The 15,421-nt window shown below is 46.5% G+C and overlaps 1 protein-coding gene and 1 non-coding gene across 2 annotated transcripts in view; one reads left to right on the plus strand and one right to left on the minus strand.

The window, feature by feature from the left end:
* DPP8 (dipeptidyl-peptidase 8) overlaps nt 1-4,778 on the plus strand; it is a 46,670-nt gene extending 41,892 nt beyond the window's left edge. Inside the window, exons 19-20 of the mRNA XM_015427141.1 lie at nt 1,992-2,103; nt 4,386-4,778. Coding sequence (XP_015282627.1) covers nt 1,992-2,103; nt 4,386-4,511 — 238 coding nt within the window. The 3' untranslated portion in view covers nt 4,512-4,778. The remainder of the gene's footprint in view (nt 1-1,991; nt 2,104-4,385) is intronic.
* Nucleotides 4,779-5,244: 466 nt separating this feature from the next.
* On the minus strand, nt 5,245-5,316 carry TRNAE-UUC. Its single transcript has one exon. It is a non-coding gene; the product is annotated as a tRNA-Glu (tRNA).
* Between the last annotated feature and the right edge of the window lie 10,105 nt (nt 5,317-15,421).

Genomic DNA, 15,421 nt, shown 5'->3' on the forward strand with positions numbered 1-15,421 from the left:
AACAGTGGGAGGGCTTCTAATGTCCTGGCCCCACTGCTGGACCTCCTGATGGCCCCTGGTATTTCTGGCCACTGTGTGATACAGAGTGTTGGACTGGATGGGCCATTGGCCTGATCCAACATTGGCGTCTCTTATGTTCTTATTATGTTCTTATGCCCTCCCACTGTTGCCCCCTCCAAGCACCAAGAATAAAGAACATCCCTCTCCCCGGACCGAGAGTTCCTATCTATTTATTTATTTTTATTTATTTATTTAAACATTTATACCCCGCCCTCCCCGCAAGCGGGCTCAGGGCGGCTTACAAGGGGCATATGCCCATATATAAAACCAGATAAAACAATAATAGCCACTGATGGACCTCTGTTTATCCAATCCCCTCTTGAAGCTGTCCATGCTTGTAGCCACCGCCACCTCCTGTGGCAGTGAATTCCATGTGTTAATCACTCTTTGGGTGAAGAAGGACTTTCTTTTATCCGTTCTAACCCAACTGCTTAGCAATTTCATGGAATGCCCACGAGTTCTTGTATTGTGAGGAAAGGGAGAAAAGGACTTTTTTCTCCACCTGCTCTATCCCATGCATAATCTTATAAACCTCGATCATGTCACCCCCTCAGCCATCGTTTCTCCAAGCTAATTTATCTACTGGTATTAATGTATTTTATTTTTTATAGTGACGTTTTTATTCGTCGTTGAAATACAAAAGTGATAACACAGTATAGTATATAACAACCAAAAAAAAAAGCACTGTATAAATAGCGCAATCAAAGGCACTATGCTGAAGTGCAAAGGAACAAAGAATATTTATATAACAAAGTGTGTACAAACAGATACAATATAGTGTATACATATGACATACAACAACATAGAGTGTACAAAAGAAGGCAGCACACAGGACATAATCTTTGTTTCATTGATACTTCTTCAGTTGTACCATACAGCTTCATCTAGTGCTCAATATATAGAAGCCTTCATGTTATTATGCAGGGAAAAATATCCACAATTCACATCAAACTAGTTTAAGCAGGGCAACCAATCATCAGTAGAACATTCTTACAGAGGCTTACTGACAACTCTGTGTTGTTGTATGTCATATGTATACACTATATTGTAACTAGGGGTGTGCAGAAAAAAATAATAATTCTGCCCGATTCAGATTTGGCCGAATTGGGCAGAATCAATTTCGGCAGGCAGAAAGACTTCCGCATGTCAATTTCAGCAGTACCAGTGGAGTCGTTCAGCCAGCCGAATGTCAATTTTGGCCCCATTATATCCTATGGCCATTGAAGTCAATGGCGAAAACATAAGGTATATTCTGGGGGCTGGAGGGGAGGGGGTTTGAGGGAGAGGCTCCAGCCTCGCAGGGTAGCCGCTGGAGCCTCACCCCAAGATACCCCAAGATACCCACCAAGTTTCAAGAACATTGGACCAGGGGGTCCAATTCTACGGGCCCCCAAACAGGTTGCCCCTATCCCCTCCATTGTTCTCTATGGTGGGGAAAATGGATATAATGGGGCCGAATTGCCGCCGAAATTCGGCGGCAATTCGGTGGCAAGCCAATTCAGATCAGAGAATCTGAATCGGCCCGCAGCAGCCTGAAAGGGGCCCGAACCAATGCACATTCGGTCTGAACGGAATGCACATCCCTAATTGTATCTGTTTATTCATTGTACATCGCCCAGAGCCGTGCAGTAGCAGGGATGGGTGATTCAGAAATCTAAGAAATAATAATACTAACCAGGGCAAACCCTGCTTAACTTCTGAGATCTGGCAAGACCGGTCATCCCATCCATCTCATATTGAGTGGTAAATTCCCTCGTGCAGATGGTAGATCGCTGGGTTTAGGGTGGCAGTGCAGGGATTGTGCAAGGTTTTTGGGGGACGGGGGGGGGGGATTGCCATTTCAGCTGCTCTGCGTCCAGCCAGGCCTGTCTCCATTGTGAGAAATTCCAACCTGTGAAATGCCTTCTCTGCTTTCCGACTGGTTTCCTCAGACCCAGCCGCCTGTTGCTGCTTCATGGATTCCTGGATGAAAACGTACACTTTGCGCACTCGAGCATCTTGCTGAGCTTCCTGGTGAGGGCCGGGAAACCGTACGATCTGCAAGTAAGAGACTCAGCGGCTCCGGGGCCGTGGGCACTGCTTGGACTGGGTTGTTGGGGGAGGGGGAGTAGACCAGGGACCAAAGTGGCCCGTCATCCAGGGTGTCAGGGCCCATTCCATTCTATGGAGATAACTCTGCCACAACAGTCAATCCCCAATGCTAGTAAGGATGTCACACGTGCCCTGGCATAGCATTAGCTGCAAATACTGCCATTCGGATTTTTCATGTGGGTTGAATCCAGACTGAATGGGTGGTCTCTAACAGGGGTCATTTCCTGCAGGAGCGCACAGGAGCGGACCTCCGGCAGTAAAGAGCCCAGGAGGTGGGCACATGCAACAAGCCCCGCCCCCTGCTCCCAGCAGCCCCAGGTGGGCGCTTGATTGGGGGGGAGCCTCCCTCCCTCCCCATCTGTTTGCCTTCTTTCTTTCTTTCTTTCTTTCTTTCTTTCTTTCTTTCTTTCTTTCTTTCTTTCTTTCTTCCTTTCTTCCTTCCTTCCTTCCTTCCTCCCAGCCCCAGGTGGGGGCTTAATCAGGGAGGTGGGAGAGCCTCCCTCCCCATCTGTTTGCCCTCTTTCTTTCTTTCCCTCCTTCTTCCTTTCTCTTTCTTTCCCTTTCTTTCTGTCCTTTTTTCCTTCTTTCTTTCCCTCCTTCTTTTCTTCTCTCCTTTCCCTCTTTCTCTCCTTCTCTCCCTCTTTCTTTCTTTCCCTCCTTCTTTCCTTCTCTCCCTCTTTTCTTCCTTCCTTCCTTCTCTCCTTCTTTCCCTTTCCCTCCTTATTCCCTTCTCTCCCTCTTTCAGTGGCATATGCAAATGAGTTATGCTCATGAGTTATGCTCCTGCACCTCTTTTTCTACGAAATGACCCCTTGTCTCTAATAATTCTTCCTCCCCACTGTAGACCTCCCCGTGCTGTTCGCGCGGGGGGGGGGGGCTGTGCCCTTGTGGAGATCAGCAGGCGACATTGCAGGGGGTCAGGGAAGTTTTGTTCCTTTGGTGGAAGATACAGTCTTGATCCAGCCCAACATCTGCTCAAGAGAGATGCGGCATGAAAATAGGCAGCGTTTCTGTGCCTTTACAGCTCGAATTGATTTCTGTTCGCCTTTTAGGTGCCAGCGTGGGTAACCATACATATATACATAGACCTTTATTGGCATAACTCAGAAACAATAAGGAAGGCGATGGAACAAATAAATTAATAGAACGAATGAATAGAACGAATGAATAGATCATAACAAGTTGCATCAAGGTGCACCAACAGGGGATCATTTTTAAACTTCTCAAGAATAGTGAACTCAGTTAAAAAAATATAACAATCCAAATGAGCACAAGGGGGATGAAGACTTATGCGCCCTTAGCTTCCGAACATAAGCTAAGAATTCAGCAGCAGACAGGGTAATTGCCAAGAACTTATCAGACAATGGAATTTTAAGATCATTGTCAGTCGAATTCCTTGTGGAAGGTAAGTGGGGACTGATCAATAGCTGCGCATGGTAGAGTATTGGGGACCGCGTAGAAGGATATGAGCAACTGAATCAGGTTCACTATACAGACAATTGCAGGTTCTATCCCCATAGGGGATACCCCTATATCTGCCTGAAACAACAGCCGAAGGAAAGAGATTAAATCTCGCTAGCATACAAACCCGCCGATAAAGTGGAATTGTTAGATTAAAGATGTACAAAGCTATAGAGGCTTGGGGGGGGGGGGGGACGCACGAGGTCGAAGCGTGGAGAACAGACTCCAGAACTGCCAGCATTAATTATTTGGGCTTCCATATCCCAAATCCTCCTCCGCACCACCTGCAAAATAGCTGTTTCGCCGGGGTAACCATTTTATGATAATGTGATGAAAACTGGGCGGAGCCGATGTGGGGTCGGATCTGTCCTGGAGCGGCTGTCTGGTTCTATTATTTAGTGGATTCCAAGAGGTTCCCTGGAAGGGATGATCAGAATAGGATTAAAATGTGGAATTGAAATCATCTGGAGGAGTCCAAACCTCTTGCTTTCGGTGCAGGCTTTTTTAAAGATCACCCAGGTCTCTTGTCATAGAGTTATTTTGTCTAATACAAAAACAGCAATTTAACATGACTGTCTGGAGCTTTTCAGCTCAAGGACGTTCTTTCTCCTGTCATTCCTGGTTCATTGGAAGCACTCCCAGCTTGCCCTTACGTGGGTTCCTGATTGTTCCTAATCCAGGATGGTGGATTTCCGGTGGTAATCCTGATTTGTGTGTTAACTGCTCTGAGACGGGCACTGCATTCCTTTCCTTTCCTTTTTCTTTCTACAAAGATCTATCCTCAGGAGCGACACAGCATCCGGGTCCCCGAATCAGGAGAGCACTATGAACTTCACCTGTTGTATTACCTCCAGGAGAACCTGGGTTCCCGCATGGCTACATTGAAGGCGGTGCAGTGACGCTCCCCCCTCCTGTCCCCCCGTCCCCCAGTTGCTGTGGGCACAAGACACACATCCAGCGGCTTAACCGAATGCAGGACCCGAGGCCAGCCCGTTCCCTCCTGATGCCCGCCTCCGGTGCAGCTCAGCCCAGCCCGTCACACCGCCTTGTTTTCATCTTCGTGGTTGTTTTTTTTTAAAGTCCGACCGGTGCCATATGAGGAGACGCCCATACAGCAACCTCCATACTTTTAAATGTAAATAATAATACAGTAAATGTCTGTGCTGCCTAGGAAGACGGTAACTCTGCTGCTTACTCTCTGTGTTGCGATTGGCGAGGGAACACGTGGGTCGAATCTGTTGAGCTGCCAGTGGCAGAAAAGTTAGTGGGTAGGTGTGAACCGTTTGTTGGCCCGGACTGATCCGGGGCAGGGGGGAGATTGGAGGGTACAGTTTAGGACGGGACCTCTGGCCGAATTCTGACAAATCACGTGAAGCTGCCCTATAAGGTCTTTCATATTACCTGATCCTTTTAAAAAAAAAAAACAGGGGGGGCTGCCTGGGATTGAACATCAGACCTCCTGCGTGCCAGGCAGATCATCTACTGCTGAGCGATGGGCCCTTCCCTAAAAGGAGCTGCCTTGTACGGCGTCAGATCCTGGGCTGACCAAGTTACAGTCCTTTATTTGACTAGTTGCAACTCTCCAGAGTGGACTCTGGTCTTTCTCATCACCTATTATCTGGTCCTTTCAACCGGAGATGTCGGGGATTGAACCTGGGGCCTTCTGCATGAAAAGCAGATACTCTACCGCTGAGCCACAGCCCCTCTTTACAGCTCTCCAGGGTCTCAGGCGGAGGTCTTTCCCATCACCTACTGCCTGGTCCTTTTAACTGGCGATGCCGGGGATTGAACCTGGGACCTTCTGCATGCCAGGCAGAGGCTCTTCCACTGAGCCACAGCCCCTCTTTACAGCTCTCCAGGGTCTCAGGTGGAGGTCTTTCACATCACCTACTGCCTGGTCCTTTTAACAGGAGATGCCGGGGATTGAACCTGGGACCTTCTGCATGCCAAGCAGGTGCTCTTCCACTCAGCCCCGTCCCCTCCAGGAAGTTAGATTCAGGTGGATCACCGTGTTTTGGTCTGAAGCAGCAGAACAAAGTTTCAGTCCAGTGGCTCCCTTAAGACCAGCAAAGTTTCATTCAAGGTACAAGTTTTTTGTGTGCAAGCACACTTCTTCAGATACAGTAAAACAGAATTTCGTCAGCCATTACATATAGGAAAGGGTGTGTGTGTGTCAAGAAGGACCAGTTGGAGTCAAGCTGCATAAATACTGGGTGACTATAGCTGAGATGGGATTTAGGAGGTTTGGTAAGATCTGTGAAGGGCAGTAAATTAGGATACAAATACAAGAGTTAACAGATGTGAGAACGAAGTTTGAGTCCAGTGGCACCTTCAAGACCAACAAGGTACAATTCCAGGTATAAGCAAGAACTGGGAGGCTTAGCATGTGCACACTCCTTCAGAGTCACTGAAACAGATTTCCTCAAATATTGCATATAAGCAGTGCCATAAATCTCTACATAGGCCAAACAGATTAAACCCTATGCCAAAGGACAAATGGACACAAATCTGACATCAGGAATCACAAAATTGAGAAACCTGTCGGAGAACATTTCAACCTCCCCAGACATTCAGTGGGGGACCTCAGAGTAGCTGTTTTATTGCAAAGGAACTTCAGAAACAGGCTGGAATGGGAGATTGCTGGATTACAAGTTATTACAAGACTCAAGACAATGGAACCACCAGGTCTTAACAGAGATATTCATTTATAAACTGAATCCACAGGGGAAATTGCAGATAGTTGCTGACCTATGCCACATGCAGTCTGACTCAGCCCCAAAGGATGGAGCTGACATTTTCACCGTTACTTTCACTTACTGGCAGGGCTTTTTTTTAGAAAAGCATAATTGGCCACACCCAATATCAGAAATGTATTAGCATATTAGGCCACACCCCTGACAGCACAGCTCATTAGCACATTAGGCTACACCCCCATGTTACCAGAAGTGCGGTTATTCAGCCACACCCACCTTTTGCTTTTTATTCTGTTTACCTTGTTTGTTGTCCAAACCCAGGGGCTTTTTTTGGAGCAGGAACTCCTTTGCATGTTAGGCCACACACCCTTAAAGTAGCCAATCCTAATGAGTTTCTGCTCTTGGGTGTGGCCTATTATGCTAATTAGTTCCTGGTGGGCATGGCTAACTCAGGAGCCAGCCGGAACTCCGTTCCTGTGCGTTCCTGCCCCAAAATAGCCCTGCTTACTGGACATCTCTGCTGACCTACTGTCATGCCCCCCCGCAGCTGCAATGCCCCTTTTAGGACAGAGTTGGGTTAGGGTTTGTTTTAACTGAAAACCACACAGCTCTTTCGTTGGAATCGTACATGGAGGGCCGCTTTTGCACAGCGATTTCCCCAGGTTAATGGTTGTATCTTGCATGTTTATTGAATACACAAAGCATGAAATCAGCACTTGGAGACACACTGGGCTCATTGCAAGGGTGTTGTTTTTTTAAAGAAAGTGTATTTTTTAATAATTTATTTTTTATTGAATAGAACAATATTACAAACTGACGACAGAACATAGTGCCATCAACGAAGTACAGCAAAAGATAAATCCAGATATAGATCTAAATATCACACTCCTCTTAAGATATAAATTAGCATTAGAACCTTCAACATAGCATGAAAAGGAAGAATTACAGTTCATTCAGTGTGAGCAGAGAAGAGAGATCTGATTCTTGTCCAGTACATAACAACGATCTGAGATGCCTGACCAATGTTTGGGTACCAAGGGGGTACCATTTCTCTAGAAGACTCGGCCGACTTGAGGAACCTCTAGACTTATCTAAATTATTTGTAATTTGGTCCAGAATAAAGAGGTCCCACGATTTTATGAACCGTTCTTGCAGCGATGGAATTCATGTCATCATCATCAATGTTTATTTATGGTCCAAGACCAAGGAATCGATGTAGATTTCCAGTGTGAAGCAATAAGATTTTAGCAGCAATTAACATTAACATAATAAGTTCTCGTTTTACCTTGGGACTATTGTAGTGATCCCACAAATTGAGAAGGGACGGTTCAGGGGTCCTGGGAATCCAATAACCAGTGATCTTATGAATTTGATCTTGAACTTGGGTCCAAAATGTACCAACCAAGTTACAAGGCCACCAGCCATGGAAATAAGTCTCTTGCTCACCCCATTGTCCCCAGCAGACTGGAGGTATCGTAGGATTTGAGTGAGTTAGTTGTGCAGGAGTCAGGTGCCAGCGAGAAACAAGCTTAACGTTTTGCAGCTGAATGTTCATTGCTCTCGAGGTGGTGAGCTCGAAATTTGGTTCCGTTGATCTGCAGTAAGCTCTTTATTTAAATCTGCATGCCAGGAGGATTGATATTTTATTAATCTATCAGAATCTGGCAAGGTTAGACTTTTATAATTTCTTTGAGATCAGGCCTCTATTCAAGTTTATTGTGCTAACTAGCAATTTTTCAAAATCTGTTAAAAGACTTTTGGAGCTGGGATTTTTCTAGAATTGAACGAAGAGATGTGCGTTCAGGTATAGAGAACTCTGGAACAACACATATTCAGGGGTCATTTCCTGCAGAAACGTACAGGAGCGGAGCTCCAGCAGTAAAGAGCCCAGGGAGCAGGCACATACAACAAGCCCCACCCCCTGCTCCCAGCAGCCCTCAGTCAGAGCAAGAAGCAGCCAAGTAAGTTGCAGAGCCCCCCCCCCCCAGGCCGAAACAGTCCAGTGGCACCTTTAAGACCAAGTTTTATTCAGGTACCAGCTCTCCCTTTTCTGCGAGGACAGATCTGCACGTTCCCCATCCCCCCCAAATAGCTAGCAATCCAAAACAGTCCAGTGGAGCCTGAGCGGTGGGTGTTGCCTTCTGACACACGTCCAGTGATGTCAGGGGGTGTGGCATATGCAAATGAGTTATGCTAATGAGCCCCTGCACCTCATTTTCTACGAAATGACCCCTGCACATATTCAACAACACATCTTTATTGGCATATAACACAATAAAATAAAGCTTCTTCAACAAGAGAACATCACACCTGCAAATCTTAAAATATATCAATATTAAAAAATGGTTCCTTGCTGCCAAAATCTTGGACAAGAACTCTGGAGCGGCACATACATATTGCAGTTCTTTCCCCTATGTTAAAAACTCCCTGCATACAACCTTTCTCCTTGTGGGCCTCATTTCCTATTTGCATGGAGGTCCCAGAGCAAAGAAACATTCGAACCTGGAAAAAAAAAACCCTTCTCCATTTGCAGTCTGAAGTGGCACAGCCCATTCTACCACCATCAGGGCTCTGTTTCCACATTGTGACCTCGTTCTCCTGCGTGCGCGCACCAGGCCTGTCTCTCCTCAAGTTCCCTCTGCTGTGTCTGAACTCTTTCAGACTGGACGTCTGAGAAGTAGTAGAAGATTGTGATGGAGGCAGAATTGGTGGCGGCGGCGGCAGCCTGTAAAAATAGGAATCCTGAATGACTGCCAGGAGATTGCAGCTGAGATCCACCTTGAGCAAAAACTGCATGCCATGCGATGCCCGGAACATCCCCTCAGCGATCTGTTCAATTATATTGCCGCTGAGGTTTATAATCTGCAGAAACGGGACAGCCTCAGATGCGCTCCTCTCAATAATCCGGATTTTATTGCAGGACGAGTCCAGGGAGGTAAGAGCCAGCAGGCCTTCGAGAGACCAGCTATGAAGTCTGCTCAAGCAGTTGTCCTTGAGGACCAAGGATTCAGTCCAAGGATAGGGCTTCCACCCTTCTTTTCCAATAGCAGAGATGGCATTTCCAGTAAAGTCCAAGTAACTGAACAAATTCTGGAATAAAGCAAATGGTTAGTCTTTTAAAGGCATCACCAGACTGCTGTTTATTTTTGGAGTCAAGAAAAACATGCTTCTGAGTTAGATCCAGGCAGTCAGCCATGTTGGTCGGAAGCGGTAAAACAAACGTAGAGTCCGGTGGCACCTTTAAGACCAAACAAAGGTTTATTCAAGGTAGGAGCTTTCACGCACACGAAAGCTCACACCTTGAATAAACCTTTGTTTGGTCTTAAAGGTGCCACCGGACTCTTTAATTTTGTTCTACCGCTTCTGAGTTGTAAGGGACTCTTGTGGCCAGCAGGGGGTGCTCCAACACAAGGCATCTGCAACTGTTTTGGGGGTGGGTCCAACCCCAGGAAACTGTCGGGACCCTTCCAAAGGGCGGCTTTTGTGACCGGCTGTTATCAATACGTCAGTAACCTCAGTATTTCATCACCAAAACACGTGCGCCTGGTCAACTTTGACCTCAACCAGCATCCGGAAAGTGTGGCCTCACGGCCAGAGGTGAAGAGGTTAAAGACAAGTGATTATGAAATTCTAGGAAGGTGGAGGGGTTAATTGACCCATGATAGGTGGAGTGGGAGGTATCCTCACCTGATCAGGTTAGGGACCTTCCCAGTCCCAGCCTTGCTTCTCGAGAAACAGGTTTCAGGTGAACTGTTTGGCAACGTCCTCCCAGGGCTATTTTTGGGCAGGAGCGCACAGGAACGGAGTTCCGGCTGGCTCCCGAGTTGGCTATACCTGGCAGGAACTCATTAGCATAATAGGCCACACCCAACAGCAGAAACTCATTAGGATTGGCTACATTAGGGGTGTGTGGCCTAACATGCAAAGGAGTCCCTGCTATGAAAAAAGGTCCTGGGTTTGGACAACAAACAAGGTCAACAGAATAAGAAGCAAAAGGTGGGTGTGGCTGGATGAGCACACTTCTGGTAACATGGGGGTGCGGCCTAATGGGCTAATGAGCTGTGCTGGCAGGGGTGTGGCCTAATATGCCAATAGGGTGTGGCCTATTATGCTAATGAGTTCCTGCTGGGCTTTTTCTACAAAAAGAGCCCTGCGTCCTCCTAATTACGGATCTGGGAGACAGTGTGAAGCAGTGGTTGGAGGGGAGGCCCGGATTCAACTCCCCACCCTTGCCATGAAATTCCAGCCAGGCGCGCCATCAACAGTCTGACCAGCCTCACAGGGGGGTTGTGAGGACAAAATGGGTCAGGGAGAGTATTCTAAATCGGGTCTGGCAGTCTTTCAGATTATCAACCGATCTCCTTCCTGCAGAGGTCAGTTCCCTGGGAGAAAATGTCAGCTCTGGAGAAGGGAACATTGTGGCATTGTACCCCACTAAGGACCCTCCCAAACTCTACCTTTCCCAGGCTCCGTCTCCCCAAATCTCCAGGAATTTCCCAACCTGGAGTTGGCAACCCTATAACATCACTCTGGGCTCCTTGAAAGAAACTCATCACTCGTTCCTGTGTTAGCCGGGTAGCAAACTGGGGCTATCCGCTGGCCAAAGAGGGGTTTCTGCCTTCTAGGACAACGTCTTCAGTGGGCAGAAAAATATTCTGTAATATTTTTAAGAAGAAGAAGAGATTGGAATGATACCCCACCCTTCACTTGGAGTCTCAGAGCAACTTACAAACGCCTTTCCCTTCCCCTCCCCACAACAGACACTCTGTGAGTTAGGAGGGGGTGAGAGAGCTCTTTCGAGGACTGTCCTTGAGAGAACAGCTCTGGCAGAACTTGTGACTGACCCAAGGTCACACCAGCAGCTGCATGTGGAGGAATGGAGAATCGAACCCGGTTCTCCCAGATTAGAGTCCACGCACTTAACCACGACACCACCCTGTCTCAGACCTTCAAAGGTGCCCGCAGAATCAAAAAGGTTGGCAGTCCCCTATTATCCTTTTACATATATATTTTTTTTAAGTTTGAATTCAGGCAAACTACGAGAGAGTTCCAAGAGACCTTAAAAGTCCAATGAGTTTCATTGCTGGGGGGATGACAGAAGACACGCACAGTCATTCTGATTCCCACCCCCCCCTCCAAAAAAAAAAAGACGTGGTGCTGAACTCGAACTCGTAGTAAAACGAAATTGTTGACAGCGTACTGGCATTTCAGGTACCGGAAAATGTGCTGCCCGAGGCGAACTGCCTCCACTTGCTCTGCAGATAAGGGCTCGACCTGTTTATCTCTTGCAAACATGGCAAATGCCAAGCAGTAACCGAGCAAAGCCGCCAGAAAATGAAGTGTCAGATAAATCGTCTGCATCTCACTGCCTCCCCCCCCCTTATTTAAAACACAGCTCTAGTTTGACAAGCATCGGAGATCATATAAATCATCGCAACAAGACAGGGGGGGAAATGAGTTTACAACAAGAGGGTTTTCCCTCGGCCCTTGATGAATAGCCAACGCCGTTTTGACAGTAATGTTGCCAGCCTCCAGGCGGTGGCTGGAGACCTCCTAGGATTACAGTTGATCTCCAGGCGACAGAGATGAATTGACCTGGAGAAAATGGCCGCTCTGGAAGACGGACTCTATGGCCTTGTACCCTACGGAAGCCCCTCCCCTCCCCAAAGCCCGCCCTCCTCAGGCTCCACCCCCCAAATCTCCAGGTATTTCCCAACTCCGAGTTGGCAACCCTTTTTGACAATGTGCAATAAGAGAATCCCAGCTCCAATAATCCAAATCTAAAGACGACAGAAAGCTGTAGACATGCGCTGTACACAGTCAGTGCTCAGGAAAAAACATTGAAACAAGATTTATAGTGCTAATATCAAGACATGTGTAAATTACGAATACTACAAAGAAGGGGAGGTCCAAAAGAAATGCTGGTTGACGAAGTTCTCCGGAATACAAGTTCATTTCGAGAAGCTTCTTCCGAATGGTTAAGACGCTGAACTGCAGGCTGTGGAAGGTCAGTAGTTCAGCAGTTCGAGACCCGAGTGTGCCGCATGACGGAGTGAGCTCCCGTCTCTAGTTCCAGCTCCTGCCAACCTAGCAGTTCGAAAGCAAGAAATTGCAAGTAGATAAATAGGTACCACTTCGGTGGGAAGGTAACAGCGTTCCGTGCGCCTTGGTGTTTAGTCATGCCGGCCACATGACCACGGAAACGTCTTCGGACAGCGCTGGCTCTTCGGCTTTGAAACGGAGATGAGCACCGCAACCCTAGAGTTGGATTCGACTGGCTTTCGAGCAAGGGAACCTTTACCTTTACTATAATATTACAAAAATGTGTTACAAAATAGAAATTGCAGCGTACCAAGAATTCCAGCATTTCTTTTGGGCCAGGATTTCTTTTGGACTCCCCCTTTTTTGCATTACTTGTAATTTACATATGTCTTCATATTAGCACCATAAATCTTTTTTATATGATTTTTTCCTGAGCATTGACTGTGTATAGCGCATGTATACAGCTTTCTGTCGTCTTTAGATCTGAACCCTTTTTGACAGCCAAGCCAATGAAAAAAACCTGCTTTTATGTCAAAATGGATCACGAAGCATGGATCTCCCAGATTAGAGCCTCAGTGTAGTAAAATGCCCTAGAGCGTCCACGCCCCAAAGCAGCCATTTTCTCCATGGGAACTGATCTCTGTCCTCACAAAGTGAGCCTCCATGGTAGAATAAGGGTTTGAAACCGAGTCTCTCAGATCCAGGTCTGGTACTAGCCACTATACCATGCTGGTTCTCGAATGTCGAGGCATGCGAAGGTGTAATTCCAAGCTCTCAGCTCCTTAACTAAGCTAGGAGAGAACACTGAAGCCAGGCTATGGAGCAAGCAAAGGGCAGGGCTGCTGTGAGAAAAAAACCGCCAGTCCCCCTCTGCAAGAAGCCCATCTAAATCTGGATTGCTATTTCAAGAACCTGGACTATTTTAGATGGCTCAGAGGCTGAACTAAATGAGGGCGATGCGTGTTTCTTACTCGAGGAATGAATATCGCTTCTAATTTGGGGGTCAGAGTGTCGCGCGACAGGAATTCCCCCTTGACCATGAACACGGCTGAGTTTCACACCCGACATATCTCAGTGAGGGGAAGCTACTTCTTCTTCTTCTTTTTGTAAAGTTTATTTATCTATTTTCCATTACAAAAAAGATGTAAATTCTCTTTATACATAACATTTTTTGGAGTGTACATTATACATTTTTTCCCATCCATATATTTACTTTAAACCACCTTTTCTTAAAAACATTATCATCTCTCCCTGCTAATATCAAGTTTAATCTGTCCATTTCCTCTATTTCTAGGATTTTTCCCATTAATTCTTCTCTTCTTGGTATTAGATCCGATTTCCACTTTTTAAGCTATGAGGATTCTGCTTACTGCGAGAATATATAGAATGATACATAAGTCTTCTCTGTTTATTCTATCTGGAATCATGTTAAGCAGATAACTTTCTGGGATAAGTTGGAGTTCTCTATCTGTAATCTCTTTTATCAGTTCTTTGACCTTTTTCCAAAACTTGATTATTTTTTCACACCTCCACCAGATATGGTAAAAGGTTCCTATGTTATTTTTGCATCTCCAGCATGTATCTGAGACATTCTTATAACATTTGGATAGTTTATCTGGTGTCCAATGCCACCTGTAAAACATTTTTAGTATGTTTTCTTTATATGACGTAGCTCTTACTATTTTCATCTATTTCCACACTTCTGAAGGTCTGAGCAAGGCTGTACCACTTTGTACCAAAATGCTCCATCATTCTTCAGGGAAGAAGGCACATGCGTGTCAGTTCAGTTCAGTCTACCGCTGCCTAGAACATTAAACTTCTTTCAGCTGAAGGCAGAATTAAGAATGATCCCGCCCACCATCTTCTGAACATCAATATCATGGGAGAAAAAGGAGGATAGGTCACATGCTGCAAGCAATGTTCCCCCTAAGCCAGGGGTGTCAAACATGTGGCCCGGTGGCCAGATCAGGCCCTCAGAGGGCTGCAAAGGGCAGGGCTGCTGTGAGAAAAAAAGGCCCTGGCTGTTTCCTGCTTCCTTTTCCAGTTCTGCGGCTGCTGCTGCATCACAGCTTACTTTACCAGACTCTCTCAATCACACAGGAGAGATAGATAGGCAAGCCTCTCCTGTGCAATTGAGAGTCTAGTAAAGCACTGGCTGAGGATCCTCCCCCCTCCCCCTCCTCCCAGGGGGAGGGAGGGAACCAGCCAGAGCTCGTTTCCTGGCCAGACTGCCTCAATCGTATTCAGGCGACAAAGGGAAGCCTTCATTTCCTTCCACTGGCTGAGGTTGCTTCCTGAAGGGAGGCAGGGAGGGAGGGAACGAGTGAGAGCTTGCTTTGCTGGACTGTCTCAACCGTATGGCAAAAATACCAGGCACCTTTAAGAAAGTTTCATTCAAGGTATGAGCTTTTGTGTGCCTTGCTACAGTGTATTTGTATTCTGTTGGGCTCCTTATGTCATGTGTGTTTTGTTCGGCTCCTTATGCCAGGGCTCTTCTGGGTGCAACTGGGTTCCCTCCCCTTTTTCACTGTATTCATGCCCTCATGATCCAGTCTTTCTCAGTAAGAAAACAACGTGAAAGTTAATTGTGTTTGTCTGTGTCCTTTATAAAGTTTACATCTCTGCTACCTGGCGTTACATTTTATAACACACATGGCCCAGCCCAACAAGGCCTCATTTATGTCTGATCCGGCCCTCATAACAAATGAGTGTGACACCCCTGCTCTAAGCTATGGAGTCCTGTGGGCAAAAATTCTACTTTGTGAGCTACTGGCATTAAAGCTGTGAGCAAGCGATCTGGCTGCTTCATAAATCAGTTTGTTTTGGAGCCATCCTTCCTGAGCTAAGACAAAAATCTGTAAGCCAGAGGCCAAAAAAACCATGAGCTAGTTCACACTAACTCAGCTTAGAGGGAACACTGGCTGCAAGTGTATTTGCAATTTTACATATTAAGGCTCAAGAACTGAGCCTTCATTCGAGTGGTGTGTCCTATCTGGCAAAAGGATTTGTCCCTAATTTGTGTTAGTGGCTCTGTGCAAAGATAATGAAAAACCAATGCTTCTTTTAACCATGTT

The sequence above is a fragment of the Gekko japonicus genome, unplaced genomic scaffold (assembly GCF_001447785.1).
Source record: "Gekko japonicus isolate JY-2015 unplaced genomic scaffold, Gekko_japonicus_V1.1 scaffold639, whole genome shotgun sequence".
In the NCBI taxonomy this organism is placed as follows: Eukaryota; Metazoa; Chordata; class Lepidosauria; order Squamata; family Gekkonidae; genus Gekko; species Gekko japonicus.